General features: G+C 35.5%; 1 protein-coding gene across 2 annotated transcripts in view; it reads left to right on the top strand.

The window, feature by feature from the left end:
• The first annotated feature begins 593 nt into the window (after window positions 1-593).
• The window catches only part of Lnk (SH2B adapter-like protein Lnk), a 31,740-nt gene continuing 8,998 nt past the window's right edge, over window positions 594-23,335 (top strand). The window contains exons 1-5 of one of the 2 annotated variants that reach the window (XM_088271497.1): window positions 594-1,452; window positions 5,723-6,092; window positions 8,442-8,623; window positions 10,203-10,388; window positions 15,402-23,010. In XM_088271497.1, the coding sequence (XP_088127623.1) occupies window positions 775-1,452; window positions 5,723-6,092; window positions 8,442-8,623; window positions 10,203-10,388; window positions 15,402-15,461 (1,476 nt within the window). In that variant the 5' untranslated portion in view covers window positions 594-774 and the 3' untranslated portion in view covers window positions 15,462-23,010. Of the gene's footprint in view, window positions 1,453-5,722; window positions 6,093-8,441; window positions 8,624-10,202; window positions 10,389-15,401; window positions 23,011-23,335 lie in introns of those variants that run through there. The other variant, XM_088271496.1, reaches the window with a different exon arrangement.

Genomic DNA, 23,335 nt, shown 5'->3' with positions numbered 1-23,335 from the left:
CTTGTTTATCAAAACTTTTGAATAACATTCATCTACAAATTTTATGATTGATTTTGATTTTTTTAGGCTGTCGAATCAATTCATTTCGATCCATGAAATCACATCCACAAACAAAGTACGTATACTTCAATACTTTATAAAGATATTTCGATGTTCGATGTATCTCGTTTGTAGATCAACTGACTGGACAATACAATTAAGCGATTTAAAAAAAAATCCAAGAATATTTATTTAAATACTTACTACCATCTCATGGTGAAACGTTTTTGTTGAAATGTTTTTTTTTTAACTGCTAACTAAAAAGCGAGTGCAAGCAGGGGAAAAAATGTGTTATGAATATTACTGCCATCTCTTGGTGAATACAAGAAATAGGGTATATTAAAAGTAGTACAAATTGAAATGTAGATTTAGTTTACATTTTTTTCCACTAGAGTAGAAAACTAACACGTCACTGACATATTTATTTATTTTGTTTGTTGTGGCTAACCTTTATACACAAATTTGATTTCGGAGTTTTATATTTGTCTCGTTCTGACATACGCGATTCTCATATGTCCATCTCGCGAGTGACGAAATATGCACATTTCCCCACAAACTTGTTTTTTCCGTAGTAAATTGATGGCGGCTTCACGTCTGTGTTGTTTTGATTGCCACAATCTAGAAATAATGTGTTTTTTCAGATAGAACAGTGGCGACCGACGCGATAGTGATGTGGTTTTGTGTAAAAGAGTGCTAGACGGCTTCCAAGTGGAGTTGATACGAAAATTGCGCGCGATGGCAGGTCCTTCTGACAGCGGTCCTGACTGGGCCGAGTTCGCCGAGCGTCACGCGAGGACCGCTGCCCAGGATTTTGCCAAGTCGTGTTTACAATACATGGCCACGAACATGCCGGATAATATGAAGGACACCGTGACTTACAGGGATTTCATGCGCAAGTTCGTGGACTGCTTCACCGAACATTTCCAGATCGACTTCTGTAAGATGAAAGTTCTAAACAAGATCCCGAACGGAACGCACGGGCACGACGAAAGCGACTATTCCGAGGATACAGACTCTCCTAAAACGCAGCCCAAGCATTTCTTTAGAAGGTTGTCTTTTAAAGGTTTACGCAGAGGCAAAGGACTGTTCCATAAGCAGAATTCTGACGAAGTTGAGTTCACACATTCGGGGAAGCAGACCAAAACGAAGCTGGCGAAGATCGTAGTCGAGTGCCGGAAGGAAGGATTAGTGAATTACTTGACTCCTGAGAGTCTAGAGCAACCCGGGGGCCCTCACAAATGGGAGAGATGTAGACTCGCTTTAGTGAAAACGGTCGGGGGGTACATGCTAGAATTCTATTCACCCCCTAAAGCTACCAAACCCAGAAGTGGAGTGTTCTGCTTCCTCATCACGGAAGCCAGGGAAACAATCGCATTGGAAATGCCCGATCACGAAAATACATTTGTTTTGAAGGTAAGTTCATGTTGATTTGTCAATTTCCCCCATTTATTACGAATAAACATCGATATTGTCAGATGAAAAAATTATATTATTGTCATATTTCTAAAGTTTACTGGATGTTTCGCCAATAAAGGTACCTAATTCTATTTATAAACTACTTAAAAATCAATACTATGTTTTCTTCACACAATATGGTTTTGATTTTACTTGCAAATGTTTATCTCAATTGTGTTCATGATAAGCAATGTAAAAATATGCAAAAAATACCATTTAAAATACATCACTAGTAGTTTTTTTCCTGTTTAAATTTTAAATGTTGTTTTTTCACAGTTGAATTTTTCCATATGTTTTTGTTTTCCAAGATAAGATTTTCAATGTGTTTGCTATGAAAGAGTTCACAATGTTTTCAGTGTGTTTGTTCGCAAACATTGGATTTGATTTACTTAGATGCTATTTATATCATGATTTTATCGTAATATAACACACTCACACACACACACACACTATATATATATATATATATATATATATATATATATATATATATATATATATATATATATAAATATAATATAAAGAAGCAGAGAAAGACCGAGGAAAACTTGGCACAATCAAGTATGTCAAATACTTAAAGCGGCCGGGTCAGGAGTAATAATCGTTAGGCATGTATGAGGAGATGCATGAATGTGGAAGAGGTGAAGAATGTTTGCAAGACAGAGTGGTGTGGCGTTCGATTCTCTCTGCCTACCCCTGAGGGGAAGCGGCGAGATGGTTAGTTGATCTTAAAGATGAAGCGGTGTGAGTCACAGTAAGCTACCCGTCACCAGTCGGGAGATTGTTTACACTCTTAGTACCGTTAACCTTGACTGTTCTGATAACATATCGCTCACTCCTTTCAACAACGTCATAAATCAAAAAACTTGAATTTTAAGGAGAACGTTTTTAAAGTTTAAAAATATAATACAATGTATTAAAAAAATATCAAGCCACGTATTAAACTTTTTATTGTGCAACAGACCTTTTTAGGTAAAACCTGAAGGTTTTTTTCTACATTTGGAAAATATTGAGTATATTTAAAAAATAATTAAACAAATTAAAATGCAAACCAACACTTTCTGCCCTGTAGCGGGTAAATATTATGTTGAAAATATGCCACTTTCGCTGGGATATAGTACATTTTTTGGGCATTCCGAAAATATGCACAACAGAAAATTGACGATTTTTGATATATGACGTTGTTGAAAGGAGTGAGCGATTTGGATATAGATATTCATGGTCACTGTTCATATTCGATAAAATGCGCAATGTCTGGAACTTGCTGCCTTATTGGACAAAGACTTGGACACGTTATTTACCAATATTAATATTATTTGTCTGCCTTCATGGTGTAATTTGTCCCGGGTTCGATTCTCAGGATGGGATAAAAATAAATTTAACTGATTTTAACTAACTAACTAACTAACCATCACGCCGTTTCTCCGCAGGGGTAGGCAGAGAGAATAGAGCGCCACACCACTCTGTCCTTGCAAACATTCTTCGCCTCTTCCACGTTCATGCATCTCCTCATACATTCCCGCCGATTGTTACGACTCCTAACCTGACCACTTTCAAGTATTTGGTATACCTGATCGTGCCATGTTTTTCTCGGTCTTCCTCTGCTCTAATAATAATAATAATAATTGTGGTTGGTAGCAAAAAGCCGACTAGTCAGCTTTTGGTAGTTGATGTGTTGATTGTGATCTGTCTGCTTTGCTGGGAGGAGCTTTCTTGTGATATGTGAGAGTAATTCTTAAATGTTAGTCTGTTCTCTGCACAGTCTGATTCTGCGCCCCACGGCCGCATTCTAGAAATGGCGTCAGCCCCCATCCGTGGTGTAGGAAGTTGCACCACCCTTGTTCTTTGCGAATCCTGTGTAAAGAATTGATACTTCTAGTTGGAACGGAAGGCCTGTTGATGATGGCCAACAGCCTGGTTTTTCCTGAGGAGTTGTATGTGGTTTTGTAATGAGCAAATGCTGAGAAGTTCCTGATTGGCCCACACTAGTTTATCCCTCCTGTTCCCAACACAGATTAAAATAAAACATGTCTTTAGCTAGAAGATACAAAAATCCACTTATCGATCTATAAACCTTGTACATAATAAGCAAGGTAAATAATAAACGCAACTTCCATCCAAAAAGATTTTTTATTTTGTTATTTTTAAAAAAAAGGATTGCCCGAAAGCCACTATTTTTAGACGCTTGTCTGCAGGAAGGAAAGTAAGGATACTTATTTACTTATAACCCTTATCCGCACCCAATGGTGCATAGGGCACTGCATCGAATTGACGCAGTGTTATCTTGATCATTACTTACATGAAGGCAAGGTGATCACTCTTGCGCTTCAGGAACCAATCCAGGGTAATATTAAATAAATATTACAGTGTAAAATCACTAATATTTATTTTCACCCCCCTCTGGGAATCGAACCCGGGACCTCCAGCACGGTAGCTAAACACGCTGACCATTACACCACGGAGGCGGACAAGGATAAGGAAGGTAAATGTGAAAAATACATCACAAACACCCAGACCAAGTGAAAACAAATCTTTCTTGAAATATTTTTTCACTTGGCGGGAATCAAACTCACAACGCCAGTCAAGTGTCTACCCAACTACGCCACGGCTACTGTTACACTGTTGATACTATTAATCCCATTACAGCAGGATCTCTTTAACCCGTAATATCATTGCATTGGTCTGTATGTTCCCGATAGTTACCTGAGACAGCGTCGGCATAGATTGTTTCACATTCCTATACACAGGACTAACCTGCCGATGGTTATGCCTGTAGGAAGAGCTACCGCTATGTTGAACAATATCACATTGGATATTGATCTGTTCCATGTGTCCGAAGGAGTTTTCCGAAGCGAGATTCTTCTACACATTTAACAAGAGTCTTCTTGCGTAATTTTTAATTTGTTTTTTTAATGTATACGTCTTAAATGTTTGTTTGTAATGTATATATTAATTATTGAATAAATTGAATTGAATTGAATTGAATTGAATTGAATATCCAGAATAAACAGTAATATCCAGAAGAGATCTGATCTGGCACAGAAATATCCACTTGGTCAGCCCATTCTAGGTTCAATTTCAATTTTAATGTCAATTTATATATTACAAACTATAAAAATTTAAATCGTATACATTAAAATAAAAAATGGAAACCCGCCTCCGTAGTGTAATGGTCAGCACGCTCGGCTACCGTTCTGGAGGTCCCGGGTTTGATTCCCAGGGGGGGTCAAATAAATATAAGTGATTTATTCACTGTAATATTTATTCAATATTACCCTGGACTGGTACCTGAAGCGGAGGGCTGATCACCTTTCCTTCATGTGTAAACGATCAAGATAACTCTGCGTTTATATGACGCAGTTCCCTATGCACCATTGGGGTGCGGATAAGGGTTTATTATTATATTATATTATTATTAAAATAAAAAATATTCAAGAACTATTGCTAAAGGTGTAGAAGAATCCCGCTTCGAAAAACTCCTTCAGACACATGGAACAGATCAATATCCAATGAGATATTGTTCAACATGGCGGTAGCTCTTCCTACAGGCATAACCATCGGCAGGTTGGTCCTGTGTATAGGAATGTGAAACAATCTATGCCGACGCTGTCTTAGGTAACTGTTGGGAACATACAGACCAATGTTCCGGATAATTTCAGGATTATCAATCATACAGCGCAACAATCGATGTGTAGGTGTGTAGTTAAGGCAGACACCGCACTTGAATGGAGAATACCTGTTACTGATTCAGCATCAAAAATTTCTTCACTTTCGCTGTCACGTTCTTGTATTACTTGTCTTATTATTTTATTGTCAATTCTATTTCTAAGAAGCGCAGAAAAGATGAGTAGTGGCGTGCACAGAGAATCTATTATGGTAGGCAGTAGAAGTAGGTAGTAAGGTAAGCTAGGTACTACTTACTAGGGTAGGCAGTAAAGGTAGGTAGTAAGGTAAGCTAGGTACTACTTAGTAAGGAGGGTAGGTACTGGTTGCGTTTTTATATATCATGCGGGTAGGTAAGGATAGGCACTGCATTTCTGCTCATATGAAATCCACCATTACAGAGGTTACGATGAGGGCGTTCGGATTACAGAGGTTGTATTTCTGCCTATATGAAATCCACGCCCCTGGGGATGAGAGGGCGTTCGGATTACAGAGGCGTTCGGATAAGCAGGGGTTTAGATTATAAAGGCCTTAGCTGGTTTCTGATTTTCTTTATTTCTCGCAGGCCGACAACAACATGGAGTACGTGATCGAAGCCCGCGACATCGACGACATGCGCTCCTGGCTCGCCACCATCAAGTACTGCATGCGCAGCGCCCCCACCGTGCAGCCGCCCGCGGGCGCGCTGGCCCCCATCAGCGGCTCGCAGAGCGGCAGCCAGGGCGAGCCGCCCGCGCCGCCCGGGGGCGCGGCGGAGGGCGCGGAGGCCGCGGCGGGGGGCGCGCCCGACGGGGCCGCGCCGCCGCCGGCCGACGGCGACGCGGAGGCGGTGCCGGCGCCCGAGCTGCCGCCCAGGAGAGCGGGGGACTGCGCGTTCAGCAGCAGTAACTTCGAGCTCAGCAACGAGGCCATGGCGGAGGAACCGATTGAAGAAGGTGATTTATAATTATTACATGTTTAATTTTTTACCCCTCATGTCTCTTCTTCCAACCCCGAGGATTCCGGCGCCCCGGAAGGCCGCTGGCGACCATTCACCGACTATACTCAGCGGAACTTCGAGACCCCGGACTGACCTGGGAGGAAGCCAAGGAGACGGCGTCTGACAGAGTGACTTGGAGACGTCTCGTGTTGGCCATATGCTCCACCTAGGGATCGAACATGGAAAGAAGAGAAGAAGAAGAAGAATTTTCCAGTGCACCTCCGTGGTGTAATGGTTAGCGTGTTTAGCTACCGTGCTGGAGGTCCCGGTTTTGACTCCTAGGGGGGTCAAATAAATATTAATGATTTTTTCACTATTTATTCAATATTACCCTGGATTGGTACCCGAAGCGGTGGACTGAACACCTTTCATATGTTAATAATCAAGATAACACTGCGTTTATACGATGCACTGCCCTATGCACCATTGGGTGCGGATAAGGGTTTAAATTTTTTATTTATATGGAAAATCTTTCAATGGCAGAATTAAAAATTAAGATATTTGAGTTTTACACGGTAAATACCACTATTTCTGTGAAATCATTTTGTAAAATGTCTCAGTCATTTGCCTTTGAAGAACCAACTTATTTTAAAACCTAAAAAAGATGTTGCTAGTTTTTTGCTCTCTGATGCAATTGACCTTTCAATAGATATCGCTCACTCCTTTCAAGAAGTGAGCGATATCTATGGTCATAAATCAAAAATCATAGTCATAAATCAAAAATCGTCAATTTACAGTTGTGCATGTTTTCGGAATGTCCAGAAAATGTACTATATCCCAGAAAAAGAGGCATATTTTTAACTTAATATTTACCCGCTACAGGGCAGAAAGTGTTGTTTTTGCATTTTGAAGAAAAGGTATTGTTTAATTTTTTTTTTTTTAAATATACTTAATATTTTTCAAATGGAGAAAAAACCTTCAGGTTTTACTTAAAAAATATCTGTTGTACAGTAATAAGTTCAATAAGTGGCTTGATATTTATTTTTAATACATTGTATTTTATTTTGAAACTTTAATAACGTTCTCCTGAAAAATCAAGTTTTTTGATTTATGACGTTCTTGAAAGGAGTGAGCGATATGTTACCATGGACTAACTTTTCGAGACAAGGATAGTGGGACTTGTACTGTACTTTTCATTATCCCCCGTTTAATTATTGACCCAGGTGAAATACAAGGCTGTATTGTATTAATATTAGAGTATTGGTCTTAGTTTCATTTCCATCCAGGTGTTGCGTATAATAATACCGCGTCGATAAACACATTTGTCGAATGAACTAAATATTTTTAATTGTTACAACGAGAGTTGCATCTGGTATGAGAATTGTACCGGTATGATAATAGAACGAGAATTCCACCTGCAAGCAAATTTTAACAGTAGATATAAATTGTTTAACAGATTTGTCATTCAAATTTTTTTCTTCTTTGGACGTGTAAATCAACTATAGTAAAGTAAACAAATAATTCATTTTCACTCAAACCCTTATTCGCACCTCAATGGTGCAAAGGGCACTGTATCATACAAACGCAGTGTTATCTTGATCGTTAACACATGAAGGAAAGGTGATCAGCCCTCCGCTTCAGGTTCCAGTCCAGGGTAGTATGGAATAAATATTAGAGTGAAAAAATCACTTATATTTATTTGACCCCCCTGGGAATCGAATCCGGGACTTCCAGAACGGTAGCTGAGCGTGCTGACCATTACACTACGGAGGTAAACAAATAAAGGGAAATAAAATGAATTTTAAATAATACTTAATTGCATTAAAATATTTATTAGTGATTTTTCAGTCTAATATTTATTTAATATGACCCTGGACTGGTACCTGAAGCGGAAGGCTGATCACCTTTCCTTCGTGTATTTAACAATCAAGATAACACTGCTTCTATACGATGCAGTGCCCTATGCACCATTGGGGTGCGGATAAGGGTAAGAAGAATGTTGGCCCTCTGATTGCAAACAGCTATATATGGTATTAAACGTTTTGACCAATATCACTAGTCTGTTTTTGGTCGGTTGGAAGATACTGATTTTTAGCAATAAGCCCGCCAATGTACTTATTTCTTTTCTGAACACGAAGTTTAAATAAATAAATAAACAATTCCTGAGGAATGGACTCATTGGTGCATCTAGCTGTACATGAAATTCGGAGCAGGCGCGTGGAATGTGTATAGTAAAAATGTGTATAGTAAGAATGTGTATAGTAGAGTGTGTATAATAAATGAATAAGGTTGATCCCTAAAAACTATACAATAGATACAACACAATGCAAAAGATACAGTGGATTGAATATGGATGATGTTGCAGCGAGCCCCGTGGAGGAGGAGCTGGCGGTGCAGCTGCGGAACTGGCCGTGGTTCCACGGCACGCTGGCGCGCTCCGAGGCGGCCGTGAGCGTGCTGCTGGGCGGCTCCTCGGGCCACGGCGTCTACCTGGTGCGCCAGAGCGAGACGAGGCGCGGGGAGTTCGTGCTCACCTTCAACTTCCAGGTGACCAAAATCAACTATCAAAAATGACTTCTTCTTCTTTCTTCTTCTTCTTTTTGTAGATCCTAGGGATCTATTTGTGCCTCCGCATGTCGCTCTTGGGATGTTGACTCCCAGCTTTCAGTCCATGTTTTCGGAGGTCTGCCTGGGGGTCTGCGTCCTTCAGGGTTGCCTTGGAGGGCGATACGTGGAAGTCTGTCTTCTGTCATTCTGTTTATATGATCCTTCCAGTATCGCCTTCGTTGCCGTCCCCACCTAACGATATCCTCCGTCTTACAAAGATGACTGACAAATAAAACTTGTTGACTGGCACTTGGCATAGTGGCTCTAGGCCCCTGCCATCAGTTTTGTTTATTGGGAAAACTATCCATTATCTGCTTCTATTTCCTGGCTACATCCCAACTTATCGTCTTTGTAGACTGCTGGGGTCAGCTCTCCTCATCCTCAAGTTGTAGGTCCTTCTGTCCTGGGCAACGTCACCTAGGCCATGCCTTCGAATCATGTTATCTTTGTGCAGCATCCATGAATTTTTTGGTTTTCCTCTAGATGTCTTTCGAGGAAGATCCATTGCTATTGCCTGGTTTACGACATGCTCGGGTTCTCTGCGTCCTATACGCCCATACCATCTCAAATCACTCACTCCTTTCAACAACGTCATATATCAAAAATCGTCAATTTTCAGTTATGTTTTCGGAATGCCCAGAAAATGTACTATATCCTAGCAAAAGCGGCATATTTTTAACTTAATATTTACCCGCTACAGGGCAGAAAGTGTTGTTTTTGCATTTTGAAGAAAAGGTATTGTTAAATAATTTTTTTAAATTAAATTAAATATTTTTCAAACGGAGAAAAAACATTCAGGTTTTACCTAAAGAGATCTGTTGCTCAGTAAAAAGTTCAATAAGTGGCTTGATATTTATTTTGAATACATTTTATTATATTTTTAAACTTTAAAAACGACATGAGAGTGGCGCTTGCCAAGGTAAAACCGCGCATTTCTGCAATGGTCTCTGAAAGGCAACACCAGAAGTTACACTGAGTGCAGTAAATATTAATTTTTTTATATTGTTTTTATCTGAAAATCACTTTATAATGGTTTTGTTATTTATTTTTAATGGTTTTTTCAATTTTGTTCACCAATGTATTATACATACAGTATATTATATTATACATACATTACAGTATAAAAGAGTGTAAACTTTACACTCCTGATCTTGACTGCTCAGATAAAATTGTACTCGTACAGGAGAAAGTGACCCAACTACCAAAACGTAAAATGCTCAGTAGGGCCATTTAAGTCACTTTTGCTTGGCAAGAAAATAAACACCAATGCAGTTGGTCATTTTTAAGAAGTCAATGTATTATACTTCCAAGTTTAAAATCCTTTGGGATTTTTTCAGGGCAATATTAAGCTAGTAAGATATCAAATAGTCAATGATCACGGTTTTGTAAAACAATGCACTTGGTCACTTTCTCCTGTATGACTACGATATATGGATGTAGATTTTCATGGTCACAAATAAGAAGAGAAATAGAAATATGCCTTGGGCAGATGTGTAATCTGATTTTGTTATGTGGACAGGGTCGCGCCAAGCACCTGCGCATGACCCTGAACGACATGGGGCAGTGCCGCGTGCAGCACCTCTGGTTCCCCAACATCTACGACATGCTGGAGCACTTCCGGCAGAACCCCATCCCGCTGGAGAGCGGCGGCACGGCCGACGTCACGCTCACCGAGTACGTCATCAGCAACCCGCACAGCCGCCAAGTGAGGACCGCCACCTAGCCCGCCGCCCAGTCCGCCAACTGTGACAACTACCCGCTCGCTTCTGTCTGGCTCGCGCCCGCGGCGGTACACAAGACTCAGTGTTGCGCAATACATACTAATGTATCACAAATGATACGATTGGTTTAAATATGCGTATTTATTGTAACTGCAGACAGTTGGTAGAATTCCATATTGAATTGTTGGGTAATATATCCAAAATAAAACAAGGTTTGTTGGATTGAATTCTACATTTATTTATGTATATGTTAATACGTGACGCGTTTCGTCTTCTTAGGACATTATAAAACACGAGTGTTTTACCGTTTTTTATTTTGGAAATATTACCCAACAATTAAATACACGTATCCATACAACTCATGTGGTATATATCCGTATGATGCATATATAATGGGAGATTATTATAAGTAAAAAAAAGACTTGTTTAATACCACTTTATAGTTTTAATTCATTACGCATGACTAGTTTCGAAAACTACAGTTGTGTTCATGGACAGGTGATTAGCAAAACTGATTTATTGTCAGTTTTACTAATCACCTGTCGATGAAAACAACTGTCGTTATCAACACTAGTCGTTAAAAATAAATGTAATTCTAAAGTGGTGAAAAACAAGTGGTTTCATTTACAATTTAAATATGATACATGTTTCAAATATAATAATTTATGACACATGTATCATTTATGACACATGTAACAAATATGACACGTGTATCATTTATGACACATGTAATAAATATGAAACATGTATCATTTATGATAGATAAAATGTGTCCGATATATCCAACATGATTAGCATCGATGAAAACAAACGGTTTATATTATCCACTGACACTTCGTGATGGAATTGCATTTTTAATTTATTATTAGATTAAAACCAATATTTTTAGCTTTTCCACTTTTTTTATTTGACCAGCGACCGGGTTTCGTCCAGATGATGTCAGTTTCAGATGATCAGTTTCGTCCAGTCTGATGATGTCGGTAACGACGAAACCCGGTCGCTGGTCAAATAAAAAAAGTGGAAAAGCTAAAAATATTGGTTTTAATCTAATAATAAAGAAAACAAACGGACCTCACCTTTTGCTCCACTGAATCTTGTGTACTGTACCGATGGCATTTTGTGTATAATGGCTTGTGCATAGAATTGAATGTATGCAATTTATTCCTTAGGTATGGACTGGTTCTAGAAAATGCTTGCAAGATACACATATTTCTTAATTTTATTCCTTACTAAAACCACCTTCATTTCTACATACGTCAATTTATGTAAAAAAAAAATTCAATCTTTTTGCTTGAATTAAAATCTATAATATTAACACACCGACCATCACCCGCTTCCCCTTAGGGGTAGGCAGAGAGGATAGAACGTTGCACCGATCTGTCAATTTTCGCCCTTTCCACATTTCGGTCACTCCTTTCAAAAACGTCACAAATAAAAACTTGTCAATTTTCAGTTGTGCATGTTTTCGGAATGCCTCGAAAATGTACTATATCCCAGCAAAAGAGGCATATTTTTGACTTAATATTTACCTGCTACAGGGCAGAAAGTGTTGTTTTTACATTTTGAAGACAAAGATATTGTTTAATTATTTTTTTAAATCAAGTAAATATATTTCAAATGGAGAAAAAACCTTCAGGTTTTACCTAAAAACTTCTGTTGCACAGTAAAAAGTTCAATAAGTGGCTTGATATTTATTTTTAATACATTGAAACCTTTATCCGTACCCCAATGTTGCATAGGGCACTGCTTCATATAAACGCAGTGTTATCTTGATCGTTTACACATGAAGGAAAGGTGATCAGCCCTCCGCTTCAAGTACCAGTCCAGGGTATTATTAAATAAATATTAGAGTGAAAAAATCACTTATATTTATTTGACCCCCCCTGGGAATCGAACCCGGGACCTCCAGAACGGTAGCCGAGCGTGCTGACCATTACACCACGGAGGCGGACATAGTTAGAGTTGGCAAAAGAAGGATGAAAGTAGACTGAATGCAGTTGAAATGCCATCTCTTAGTGCGGAAAAATCTTGTATTATAGATGTTCCAATGGTGATACATATAAAGAAAGAATGCAAGGAAAAATGGAAAAAAAATTATGAATGGTATGTTGGGATGGTTTGGGGATTTAGAAATAAATTTATAAATAAATAAATAAATAAATACAGAATGGAGAGAGAAACAAACGGTAAAACAAATTCATGAGGCGAACGTAGTTGAAAAAGCAGCAGAAAAGACTGAGGCATGAACAGGAAAGTCAAATACTTGGTCAGGAGTCTGAATAATCAGCAAAAATTGTTTGCAAACACAGATTGGTGTGGCATTCTATCCTGTCTGCCTACCCCTGCTGAAAAAGCGGCGCGATGGTCAGTTAGTTAGTTTGAGTAATTCCAATTTTAACTCAAATGCCTCGTGTAAATTATCTAAACTGAAGTGTCATTTTTGATCTTGTTGTTTTTCATATTGAAAATCGACGGCCCCTACGTAAAGTACTCTATCTGCAAATCTGTTACTTTACAGGAGAGAGCTTAAAAGATTTTTTGAAGGTTTTTTAAAAATTAATTAACGGTTTAATCTGAAATTCTAAACTAGTATTATACATTCAAAAACAAGGCACGATAAAATAAGGTATTAAATAACATTTTGAGTGTGTCCAAATACTTGTTCACAAAATCTGGATTATCTCCAATTACAGGAGTGATTTTCATATTATTTTTTGACATCTCATCAAAGATGAAGAAGAATATGGAAGTCTGGGCATTTACGGGGCTGACGACCGTCATCGGCTGGTTTAAGTGATCACTTTACACACGTGTAACATTCACCAATTCTACCCATTATTGACAACCACACTACTCAAATTCTTGGAAGTTCTTTATATATGAACCAATTTAGAAACCTTGTTCTTGAATCACTAGAACTTCACTAGAGACATCTATTGGTGAGATGTAAAGAAGCTTTTTACTAAGCAGAAACTCTTATATTAGTATGTGAGGTCCAAATCCTGGATTATAATCACACACATGAGAAACGCCAGAAAATACCATTTTCATTTTTATTATTTAAGCTTATAATTTGACCAGATAATTTATTTACAACATTTTGAGTGTGTCCAAATACTTGTTCACAAAATCTGGATTATCTTCAATTACAGGAGTGATTTTCATATTATTTTTTGACATCTCATCAAAGATGAAGAATAAAAATTAAGTAGATAGTGTCTTATACGCCTGAAAACTAGGCATAATTTATTTTTTATATATTTTTTTGTTTGTTTATATTTGTAGTTAACGGTCAGTTGATAACGTACACCAAATATCTCAAAATTGACAAAAATGTAGTTAGAGCACTTTACGTAGGGCACGTTGAAATAGTTACAGTTAGGTCTTTATTATTTTAATAAAAATAATTCCTATTTAATTACATATTTGATTCATACTCCGCTGATTCATCCGTTTATTTGTTTCAAAATATGTGTTTATTTGTAACTTGATTGAAACGCACTTCATACTGGTGACTGGCTATCAGTGAAAATGACATCACCCGCATATAACAGTCGTCTACTCTTTGGCCTTGTGCAAATCAAATTTAACCTTTGGAAGATTAAATTCAACCTTTTGCAAACAAAACTCGGCCTTTTGCGAGTGAAATTGGACATTTTGCAAACAAAACTCAACCTTTTGCAAACAAAACTCAATGTTTTGCAAATCAAATTGAACCTTTTGAAATGAAAACTCAATATGTACTTATTTTGCGTATCAAATTGAACCTTTTGGAATGAAAATTCAACCTTCTGTAAATCAAACTGAACCTTTTGCAAACAAAACTAAATGTTTTGCAAATCGAAATGAACCTTTTGCAAAGAAAACTCAACCTTATATGTACAAATAAATTAAACCTTTTGGAATGAAAATTCAACCTTTTGTAAATCAAACTGAACCTTTTGCAAAGAAAACTCAATATTTTGCAAATCAAACTGAACCTTTTGCAAAGAAAACTCAATATTTTGCAAATCAAACTGAACCTTTAGCAAAGAAAACTCAATATTTTGCAAATCAAAATGAACCTTTTGCAAAGAAAACTCAACATTTTGCAAATCAAACTGAACCTTTTGCAAAGAAAACTCAACCTTTTGCAAACAAAACTCAATGTTTTGCAAATCAAATTGAACCTTTTGAAATGAAAACTCAATATGTACTTATTTTGCGTATCAAATTGAACCTTTTGGAATGAAAATTCAACCTTCTGTAAATCAAACTGAACCTTTTGCAAACAAAACTAAATGTTTTGCAAATCGAATTGAACCTTTTGCAAAGAAAACTCAACCTTATATGTACAAATAAATTAAACCTTTTGGAATGAAAATTCAACCTTTTGTAAATCAATCTGAACCTTTTGCAAAGAAAACTCAATATTTTGCAAATCAAACTGAACCTTTTGCAAAGAAAACTCAATATTTTGCAAATCAAAATGAACCTTTTGCAAAGAAAACTCAACATTTTGCAAATCAAACTGAACCTTTTGCAAAGAAAACTCAATATTTTACAAATCAAACTGAACCTTTTGCAAAGAAAACTCAATATTTTGCAAATCGAATTGAACCTTTTGTAAATAAAACTTATCCTTTTTCGAATCAAGCTTTTGTAAACAAAACTCAATTTTTTGCAAAGAAAACTCAAAAAGTCGAATAACTCGAAAAGTCATCAGTAATCAGTCACAACCTTACATAAATCAAATTTCACTTAATCAAATAACTGTTTCATAATTAATTAATTTATTAGTTATTTTCATCACACACATGTTTGCAATTTTAAGATTACAAGAATGTTTCATCATTGGGTTCTCTCGTCAGCTAGTTACCTTTCACGAGTAACGCAATCACGGGTGCCACTTCCCATCTGCCCACATCCGATTATTAACGGCGCTTTTGTAAAAAGCTCCATTATTTATTAACATTGTGGATAGGGGATGATATAAAATTGAATTTGCCTTTTTGCAGAACGACTTCGACCTTTTGCAGACGTCGTCGAACCGTTTGCCGACCAAGTTCAATGTTTAGAAAGCCAAATGCAACCTTTTGCAGACCGCACCGAAACTTTTGCCGACCGAGTTTAATGTTTAGAAAGCCAAATGCAACCTTTTGCAGACTGCACCAAAACTTTTGCCGACCGAGTTCAATGTTTAGAAAGCCAAATGCAACCTTTTGCAGACCGAACTGAAACTTTTGCTGACCGAGTTCAATGTTTAGAAAACCCGTAATTTTGCAAACGAAAACAAACAGCCCACCACATATTTATTGTTTTAACTCAAGAATTAAAAAAAAATATATCTAGCATGTTTTTTTTAGTATTTTTTTTTTAATTATCTATTTTTAATGCTTAGTGTTTTAACTGCTTTTGATGTTGTTATGTTTGTTAATTGATTGTACCTTTTTTTAAAAATGTTTTTAGTCTTGCTATGTTTTATTCTTGTCCCACATTTATATACAATTTGATTTTTGTATTTGAAAAATGCAATCTTTATCCCAGTGTGCCTTTTTACAATATTATATAATGTGTACATACGTATATATTAAACTGTATATGTTTTTTTAAATTTTTAAATAGAAGGTATGTAATTTTGCTATTGATAAACTAAGGAAGGTGCGTTGAGATGGTTTGGACATGTGGAACGAATGAGGGAAGAAAGAGGAGCAATACAAATATTGAAGCAGCGAAAGAGTGATGAAAACTTGGCATGATCAAGTACTTCGAATACTTGTGCGTGAACGGTCAGGAGTCGGGAATCGGCGGTGTGTGTGAGTCGATGTGTGAACGTGGATGAGGGGAAGAATGTTTGTAAAGACGGAGTGGTGTGGCGTTGTGTTCTCTCTGCCTGCCTTTGCGGAGAACGGCGCGATGGATAGTTTGTTATACAGTAGAACCCCGAAAATCCGAAATCCTGGGAAATTCGAGGAAGATTTTGAAGAAAAAAACTCGTAGGAAAACATTTAAATGTGTAACACGCAAAGACTGAAGAACATATTTATTATTACATAAAATTATTATGTATAACATAATTTTGTTTGAAAATATTGAAAAATTAATAAAGTATACAGTGCTGTACCTGTATTGCTACTCAAGTACTGTCATATTATATTGAAGTGTAAAAGGCTTGTACAACATATCTACTGTAGTGTAAAGCACTGTTCCGTCGCGTGTGTGCCGCGGCACACTAGTGTACCGTGGTGATGGTTGGTGTGCCACGGAAAAAAGTCTAGATTTGTGAAAATAACAAACATAAGAATGCTTTGAACCGTGTTAAGCCAAACAGCCGCAACTTGAGTTACGGCTAGTTAGCTTTACACATTAGTAGATAAAATTTCTACCTTGAATGTTCAAATTTATTACAATATAATATCTCAATTAGATGCAGTTTCTACCGTGAATTTTCGCATATATATATATATATAGGTTTTTAACAGTTCTAATTATTTTTTTCCCCTTTTGATGTATAAAAATATGGGCAGATTTCTATTCCCAAATTACCAAGATATTAAATTAAAATGACAGCAAGCTAATGTCGAAATATCTCGGGGCCGTCGAGAATTGAATTCATTTTTATTTTAGGTAAATTTTTGAAATTGATTTTTATGTTTTGTACTTAGCGGATTTTGTCCGAACTTATCACACTAAGGATGGGTGTTTTTTACACCTGCGGACGCTGGTGACGGGATTTGATAATTATGTACATATCGTAGTCATACAGGAGAAAGTGACCAAGTGCAGTTGTTTACAAAACCGTGATCATTCACTATTTGATATCTTACTAGCTTTAATATTGCCCTGAAAAAATCCCAAAGCGATTTTAAACTCGGAAGTATAATATATTGACAAATGAAAAACTGCATTGATTTATGTATTAATTTTAAATCAAACACAGATTTTTTGAGTCTACTAAGTTGTATTTTACTAACAAAAACACATGAAAAATTTATATTGTGACAATTCGCTCACTCCTTTCAAGAACGTCATAAATCAAAAAACTTGATTTTTCAGGAGAACGCTTTTAAAGTTTAAAAATATAACACAATTTATTAAAAATAAATATCAAGGCACTTATTGAACTTTTTACTGTGCAACAGATCTTTTTAGGTAAAACCTGAAGGTTTTTTCTCCATTTGAAAAATATTCAGTTTATTTAAACAAATAATTAAACAATACCTTTTCTTCAAAATGCTAAAACAACATTTTCTGCCCTGTAGCGGGTAAATATTAAGATAAAAATATGCCTCTTTTTCTGGGATATAGTACATTTTCAGGGCATTTCGAAAACATGCACAGCTGAAAATTGACAGTTTTTGATTTATGACGTTCTTGAAAGGAGTGAGCGAATTGTTTCGCCTTGTCTTGTTGTAGGGCATTATCAAACGAATGACATTTGTTTCAGAAGGTAAAAATACCCTTCCCGTCCTTAAGCATCAATCGACCGAATGGATAGAAATACCTTTCCCGTCTTAAGTGTGTTACGAGATTGTTTCCTAATAGAAAATAATTTAAAGAAATTCTAGTATTGATTTAACTCAAAGTTAATCTTGATATTTTGATGATATTGTTGTTTACAAATGAAACTTTTTCGATTGCGGCGATTCGGTAATGGATAATTGGACGAGAATCGTGAGTGATATTTCAAGGACGAAAGATGGTAGTAGTAATAGTAAAAATCTTTCCAGTGCAAAGGTTTAATTTACTTTTAATAAATCCATTTTTCTTCTTCTTTATTTAGAGGACTATATCCTGTTATTCTAACACACTCAGATAGTGCAAAGGGCACCATATCAGATTGATGCAGTTAATAAATAAACCTTACTTAACAAAAGCTTCATCTTTGTCAGAAATAAGGGAATTTTAGAGGGGAATTTCGACAAATAAATTTTGTTTCTCTTTCTCTGACTAAACTGTGTTCATAACTGCACTTCATAAGGCACTTTTGGTCTATTCTTGATGGACATTTTCGCATTATATGATTTGCCAATTTCAGCGATAAGTTTGTACGACATTAAAATGTCTTCTTCTTCTTTAGCTAGCTAGGACTGTGTCCTGTTGTTCTCCGGTCCGCTCCTTAGAGGTGGAAGACCAGCTGTCTCTCCATCGTTTAGGTAGTCTTCCTGGGCCTGTTACCTCTTATGCTGCTGTCTGCTGCTATCCTCACCATTCGATCTGAACTTGTCCTTCCCACATGATCTCTCCAGAAACGTCTTCTTTCTCTTCCCCATCGCACAACATCTTCCACGTGGCAGATTCTTCTTATTCTAGAGTTTCTTACTCTGTTGCGAAGTGTTAGGCCTGTAATGGGTCGTAGAGTCTTCATTTCGGATGTTCTAAGAAGGTTTTTATTCTCGTGGTGTCAGCTCTTGTTTCTATGCCGTATGTCATGATCTGTCTTAATGATAAATTATCACCGTACTCTCTTTGTTACTTACTTATAACCCTTATCCGCACCCAATGGTGCATAGGGCACTGCATCGAATTGACGAAGTGTTTTCTTGATCATTACTTACATGAATGCAAGGTGATCACTCTTGTGCTTCTGAACCAGTCCAGGGTAGTATTAAATAAATATTACAGTGTAAAAATCACTAATATTTATTAGCGCCCCGCTGGGAATCGAACCCGGGACCTCCAGCACGGTAGCTAAACACGCTGACCATTACACCACGGAGGCGGACTCTCTTTCAGCATGTGTTTATTTCTTCATACAGCATTTTTCTTCTTCTTCTTTTTGATGGCTCTTCACCCATCTTGGGTGTTATAGCCATACAGCATTTTTCAAGCATCCAGCCATAGCAGCGACCTTGTTTGCTCGTCTCTTACTTCATCATTTTTCTTGCTTTGAAATTCATGAGACTCTTGCCAAAGACTGCCATTATGTATGTAATTATGTTATAAAGTATAGAAAATAATGATAACAAAAAATGTTTGCGCAATTTCATGCTATTAATTAATTTATTACTTACTACAGGGTGGCACAAAATTAATCACTATCAGAAGATGTTATAATTTTTGCAAATCTCAATGTACGTCAATAATTTGTATATTAAATGTCAAATCAAACACTGATTTTAACTTTATGTATTAATTTTAAATCAAACACAGATTTTTTGAGTCTACTAAGTTGTATTTTATTAACAAAAATACATAAAAAATTATAATGCCCTAACAAGGCGAAACAATTGTCACAATATAATTTTTTATGTGTTTTTGTTAATAAAATACAACTTAGTAGACTCAAAAAATCTGTGTTTGATTTAAAATTAATGCATAAATAAAAATGGAGTTCTACAAATTAAACGCCAAATCAATAAATAAACTGATTTTAACATTCAATCACCCTATATTCGGGTTATTTTCAGGCATATTTTTCATAAACAAGCAAAAAATCACAACGTTTGTTGTCACAAAATAATGTCAGGTATGAAACCTGACAAAAATGTGTCAGTGTATCCGGTACGCATCAAATATTTTTGGAACAGATATCTTTTCTCTCTAGAGGAAGGGGTGTCCGTTAAAGCCGAAAGTCCGTTTTATAAAAATAGGTTTAAAAAAAAAAAATATATATATATATATATAACGTGGTAATATTTTCCTTTTGAAAATTAAGTGTAAATAATATGTAAAGTGGGTGTATAATAATAAAATAAACAATGTGTTGCTTTGTAATTAAAGTTTATTCTTAATTTATCTTTATAATAATTTTTATATCTATCTATCTATCTATCTATCTGATTCTGACAGTCAATAATATTATCGGAAGTCTTTTGTTTTGTTCTGAGCGACGCATGCGGCATCTGGTGGTAGAACTGTTTTATGTAGGTACTTTTTGTAAGTACTTAATAAAATGTATAGGTAGGTACCTAGTTATTTTATTACATCTCCCCCCTTGGGGATGAAAATTCATAGTAAAATTTTCACTCGTCCTCCGGATCATCTTCTTGTAGTGAAGGGACTGGTATAAGTTTAGTGATATGATAAAGTTTTTTTTTTTTTTTCTTTCTTTCTTTTTTTTCCTTCCTTTTTTTCTTTTTTTTTTTTCTTTCTTGTTTTTTTTTCTTTCTTTCTTTTTTTCCGTTCTTTTTTCTTTCTTTCTTTTTTTTGTATTTTTTTTTTCTTGACCCTTTTAAAGTAGACACAGTTTTTTTCAATCCATTTGTTTTTTTCTTTTGAATTCCTTCATTTTTATTCAGATCTCTTAAAGTATCTTCTAATATAACCAAATGTACAACTTTTAATTGTTCATCTGCATTTTCATTCGATTCTAAAACTGGATTCCTGCTTAGACAATCTACTTCTAAATTCTTCTTTCCTGGAGTATATTTTGTTTTATATTTTGTAGTATTTTTTTCTACTTTATTTTTATTTTCATTCTTCAAGCACTGTTTCTGTGTTATTTGTATGTCTTCATTTTTATTCTGATCTTTTAAAATATCTTCTAATTTAACCAAATTTACAACTTTTAATTGTTCATTTGCATTTTCCTTCGATTCTAATACTGGATTCCTGCTCACACAATCTGCTTCGAAATTCTTCTTTTCTGGAGTATATTTTAATTTATGTTTTGTAGAATTTTTTTTCACATGATTTTTATTTTTAATTTTATCACTAGTTCTTAAATTTCCACGTCTTCTTTGATTATCTTCTAATCGTTTTCTTTGATCATCTTCTAATTTTTCTCTCTCACTCCGAACATATTGTAGTAATTGTTTTAATACATCTAATGTTTCATAATCCATTTCCAATTAACAAAATTGTCGTTTTATAACGTGGTAATATTTTCCTTTTGAAAATTAAGTGTAAATAATATGTAAAGTGGGTGTATAATAATAAAATAAACAATGTGTTGCTTTGTAATTAAAGTTTATTCTTAATTTATCTTTATAATAATTTTTATATCTATCTATCTATCTATCTATCTGATTCTGACAGTCAATAATATTATCGGAAGTCTTTTGTTTTGTTCTGAGCGACGCATGCGGCATCTGGTGGTAGAACTGTTTTATGTAGGTACTTTTTGTAAGTACTTAATAAAATGTATAGGTAGGTACCTAGTTATTTTATTACATATATATATAGATATATATATATATATATATATATCGCTCACTCCTTTCAAGAACGTCATAAATCAAAATTTGTCAATTTTCAGTTGTGCATGTTTTCGGAATGTCCAGAAAATGTTCTGTATCCCAGCAAAAGAGGCATATTTTTACCTTAATATTTACCCACTACAGGGCAAAAATGTTGTTTTTGCATTTTTAAGAAAATGTATTGTTTAATTATTTTCTTAAATAAACTAAATATTTTTCAAATGGAGAAAAAACCTTCAGGTTTAACCTAAAAAATCTGTTGCACAGTAAAACGTTCAATAAGTGGCTTAGTATTTATTTTTAATACATTGTGTTATATTTTTATACTTTAAAAACGTTCTCCTGAAAAATCAAGTTTTTTGATTTATGAAGTTCTTGAAAGGAGTGAGCGATATATGAACACTATTTATATATAAACAAACAATACAAAACAGCCTTCTATTCAAACAAAATTCTATTTATCGTTTTCGGCCACTCGTAAGTGACATTGCTATTTGATATCGACGCGCTTGTCAAGTTTTGTTGGCACTTTTGAAGTTTTTAGACATAATATGTGATTATCATGGCCGTTAAATTGTTCACATGTGGGGACACTTGAATTGAAGCATGTATAATATTTGACCGGAGATCGGAACCTCTGGAGATATCAATAAGAAAATTCAAATATTAATTTCTTAAGAAGTGTGGTACGATGGATTTTGTTTAGTTTTTTAAAATATTTTAGCAGGTAGGTCGCATGAATCTCAATCTTCAGTAAATATTTATTTTATTTAAAAAACTATTATAATATCACAAAATTAAATAATGAATAAAATGAATCGTAATTGATGTAAAACATTTTCATTCCATTTTAGAATTAAATTTTAATAAGCACGTATTTGTCATACCTTCTTTAAAGTGAAAATCACTTGACTCACCTGAGAATATGAACAGACCTTGTTTCCAAGCTTAGTTCCAAGGGTGCATAGATGAGATTTGAGATAGTCCGCTCTTATAATCTGAGGGCTGTCAAATTTATTTAAAAAATAGGACCTGTAGTGACATCTGTGGATTTTATCGCATAGTTTCCCTCCGATGTTTGAATGAATACCTTGAATGAGAGTTGGGTGTGTGTTCGGAGTCCTAAAATCTTTGGGGGCTTAATATTGAATGCCTTATCTAAGGGAACTAATATTCAGCTCCATATATATATATATATATATATATATATATATATATATATAAATAAATATATATTCTTCTTCTCCGTCTTATTCCTCATTGCTGAGGGTTGTGACCCTTGCAAAAGCAATGACTCTTCTCCAGTTATCCCTTGACTGCGCTGCACGTAGCGCTCCAACCACTGAGGTGCCAGCTGCTGCCTTAATTTTATCGGTCCATTGTGTGGGGAATCTTCCTCTCCCTCTCTTTCCCTCCAAGCTACCGAAATATATATATATATATATATATATATATATATATATATATATATATATATATATATATATATATATATATATATATATATATATATATTTTTTTTTTTTTAACTCTTTATTCCAGCTTGACTAAGTGGTGGGTGCAATACTTAGTCAGCCATATATGTTTTACAACATTTTATTTAAACAATGAAATTAGAAATAAGAAGGAAATAAGAAATTGAAAGAAATAATAAAAAATAAAAATAGAAATAAAAATAATAATAAATTTGGAGAGATGTAGACGAAAATTAGCTCGCTGGCAAACGCAGCACTGCGCTCCAGTGCCGCCACATGTCCAGCCCCCATCTGTGCTCCACAAGCCGCTTTATGATGAGGTTGGAGCTCTTCATC

Source organism: Brachycentrus maculatus, unplaced genomic scaffold, assembly GCF_059751285.1.
Source record: "Brachycentrus maculatus isolate JH-2025_06_01 unplaced genomic scaffold, ASM5975128v1 h1tg000442l, whole genome shotgun sequence".
In the NCBI taxonomy this organism is placed as follows: Eukaryota; Metazoa; Arthropoda; class Insecta; order Trichoptera; family Brachycentridae; genus Brachycentrus; species Brachycentrus maculatus.
The sequence above is the reverse complement of the archived record's forward strand: the minus strand, read 5'-3'. Positions and strand labels throughout refer to the sequence as shown.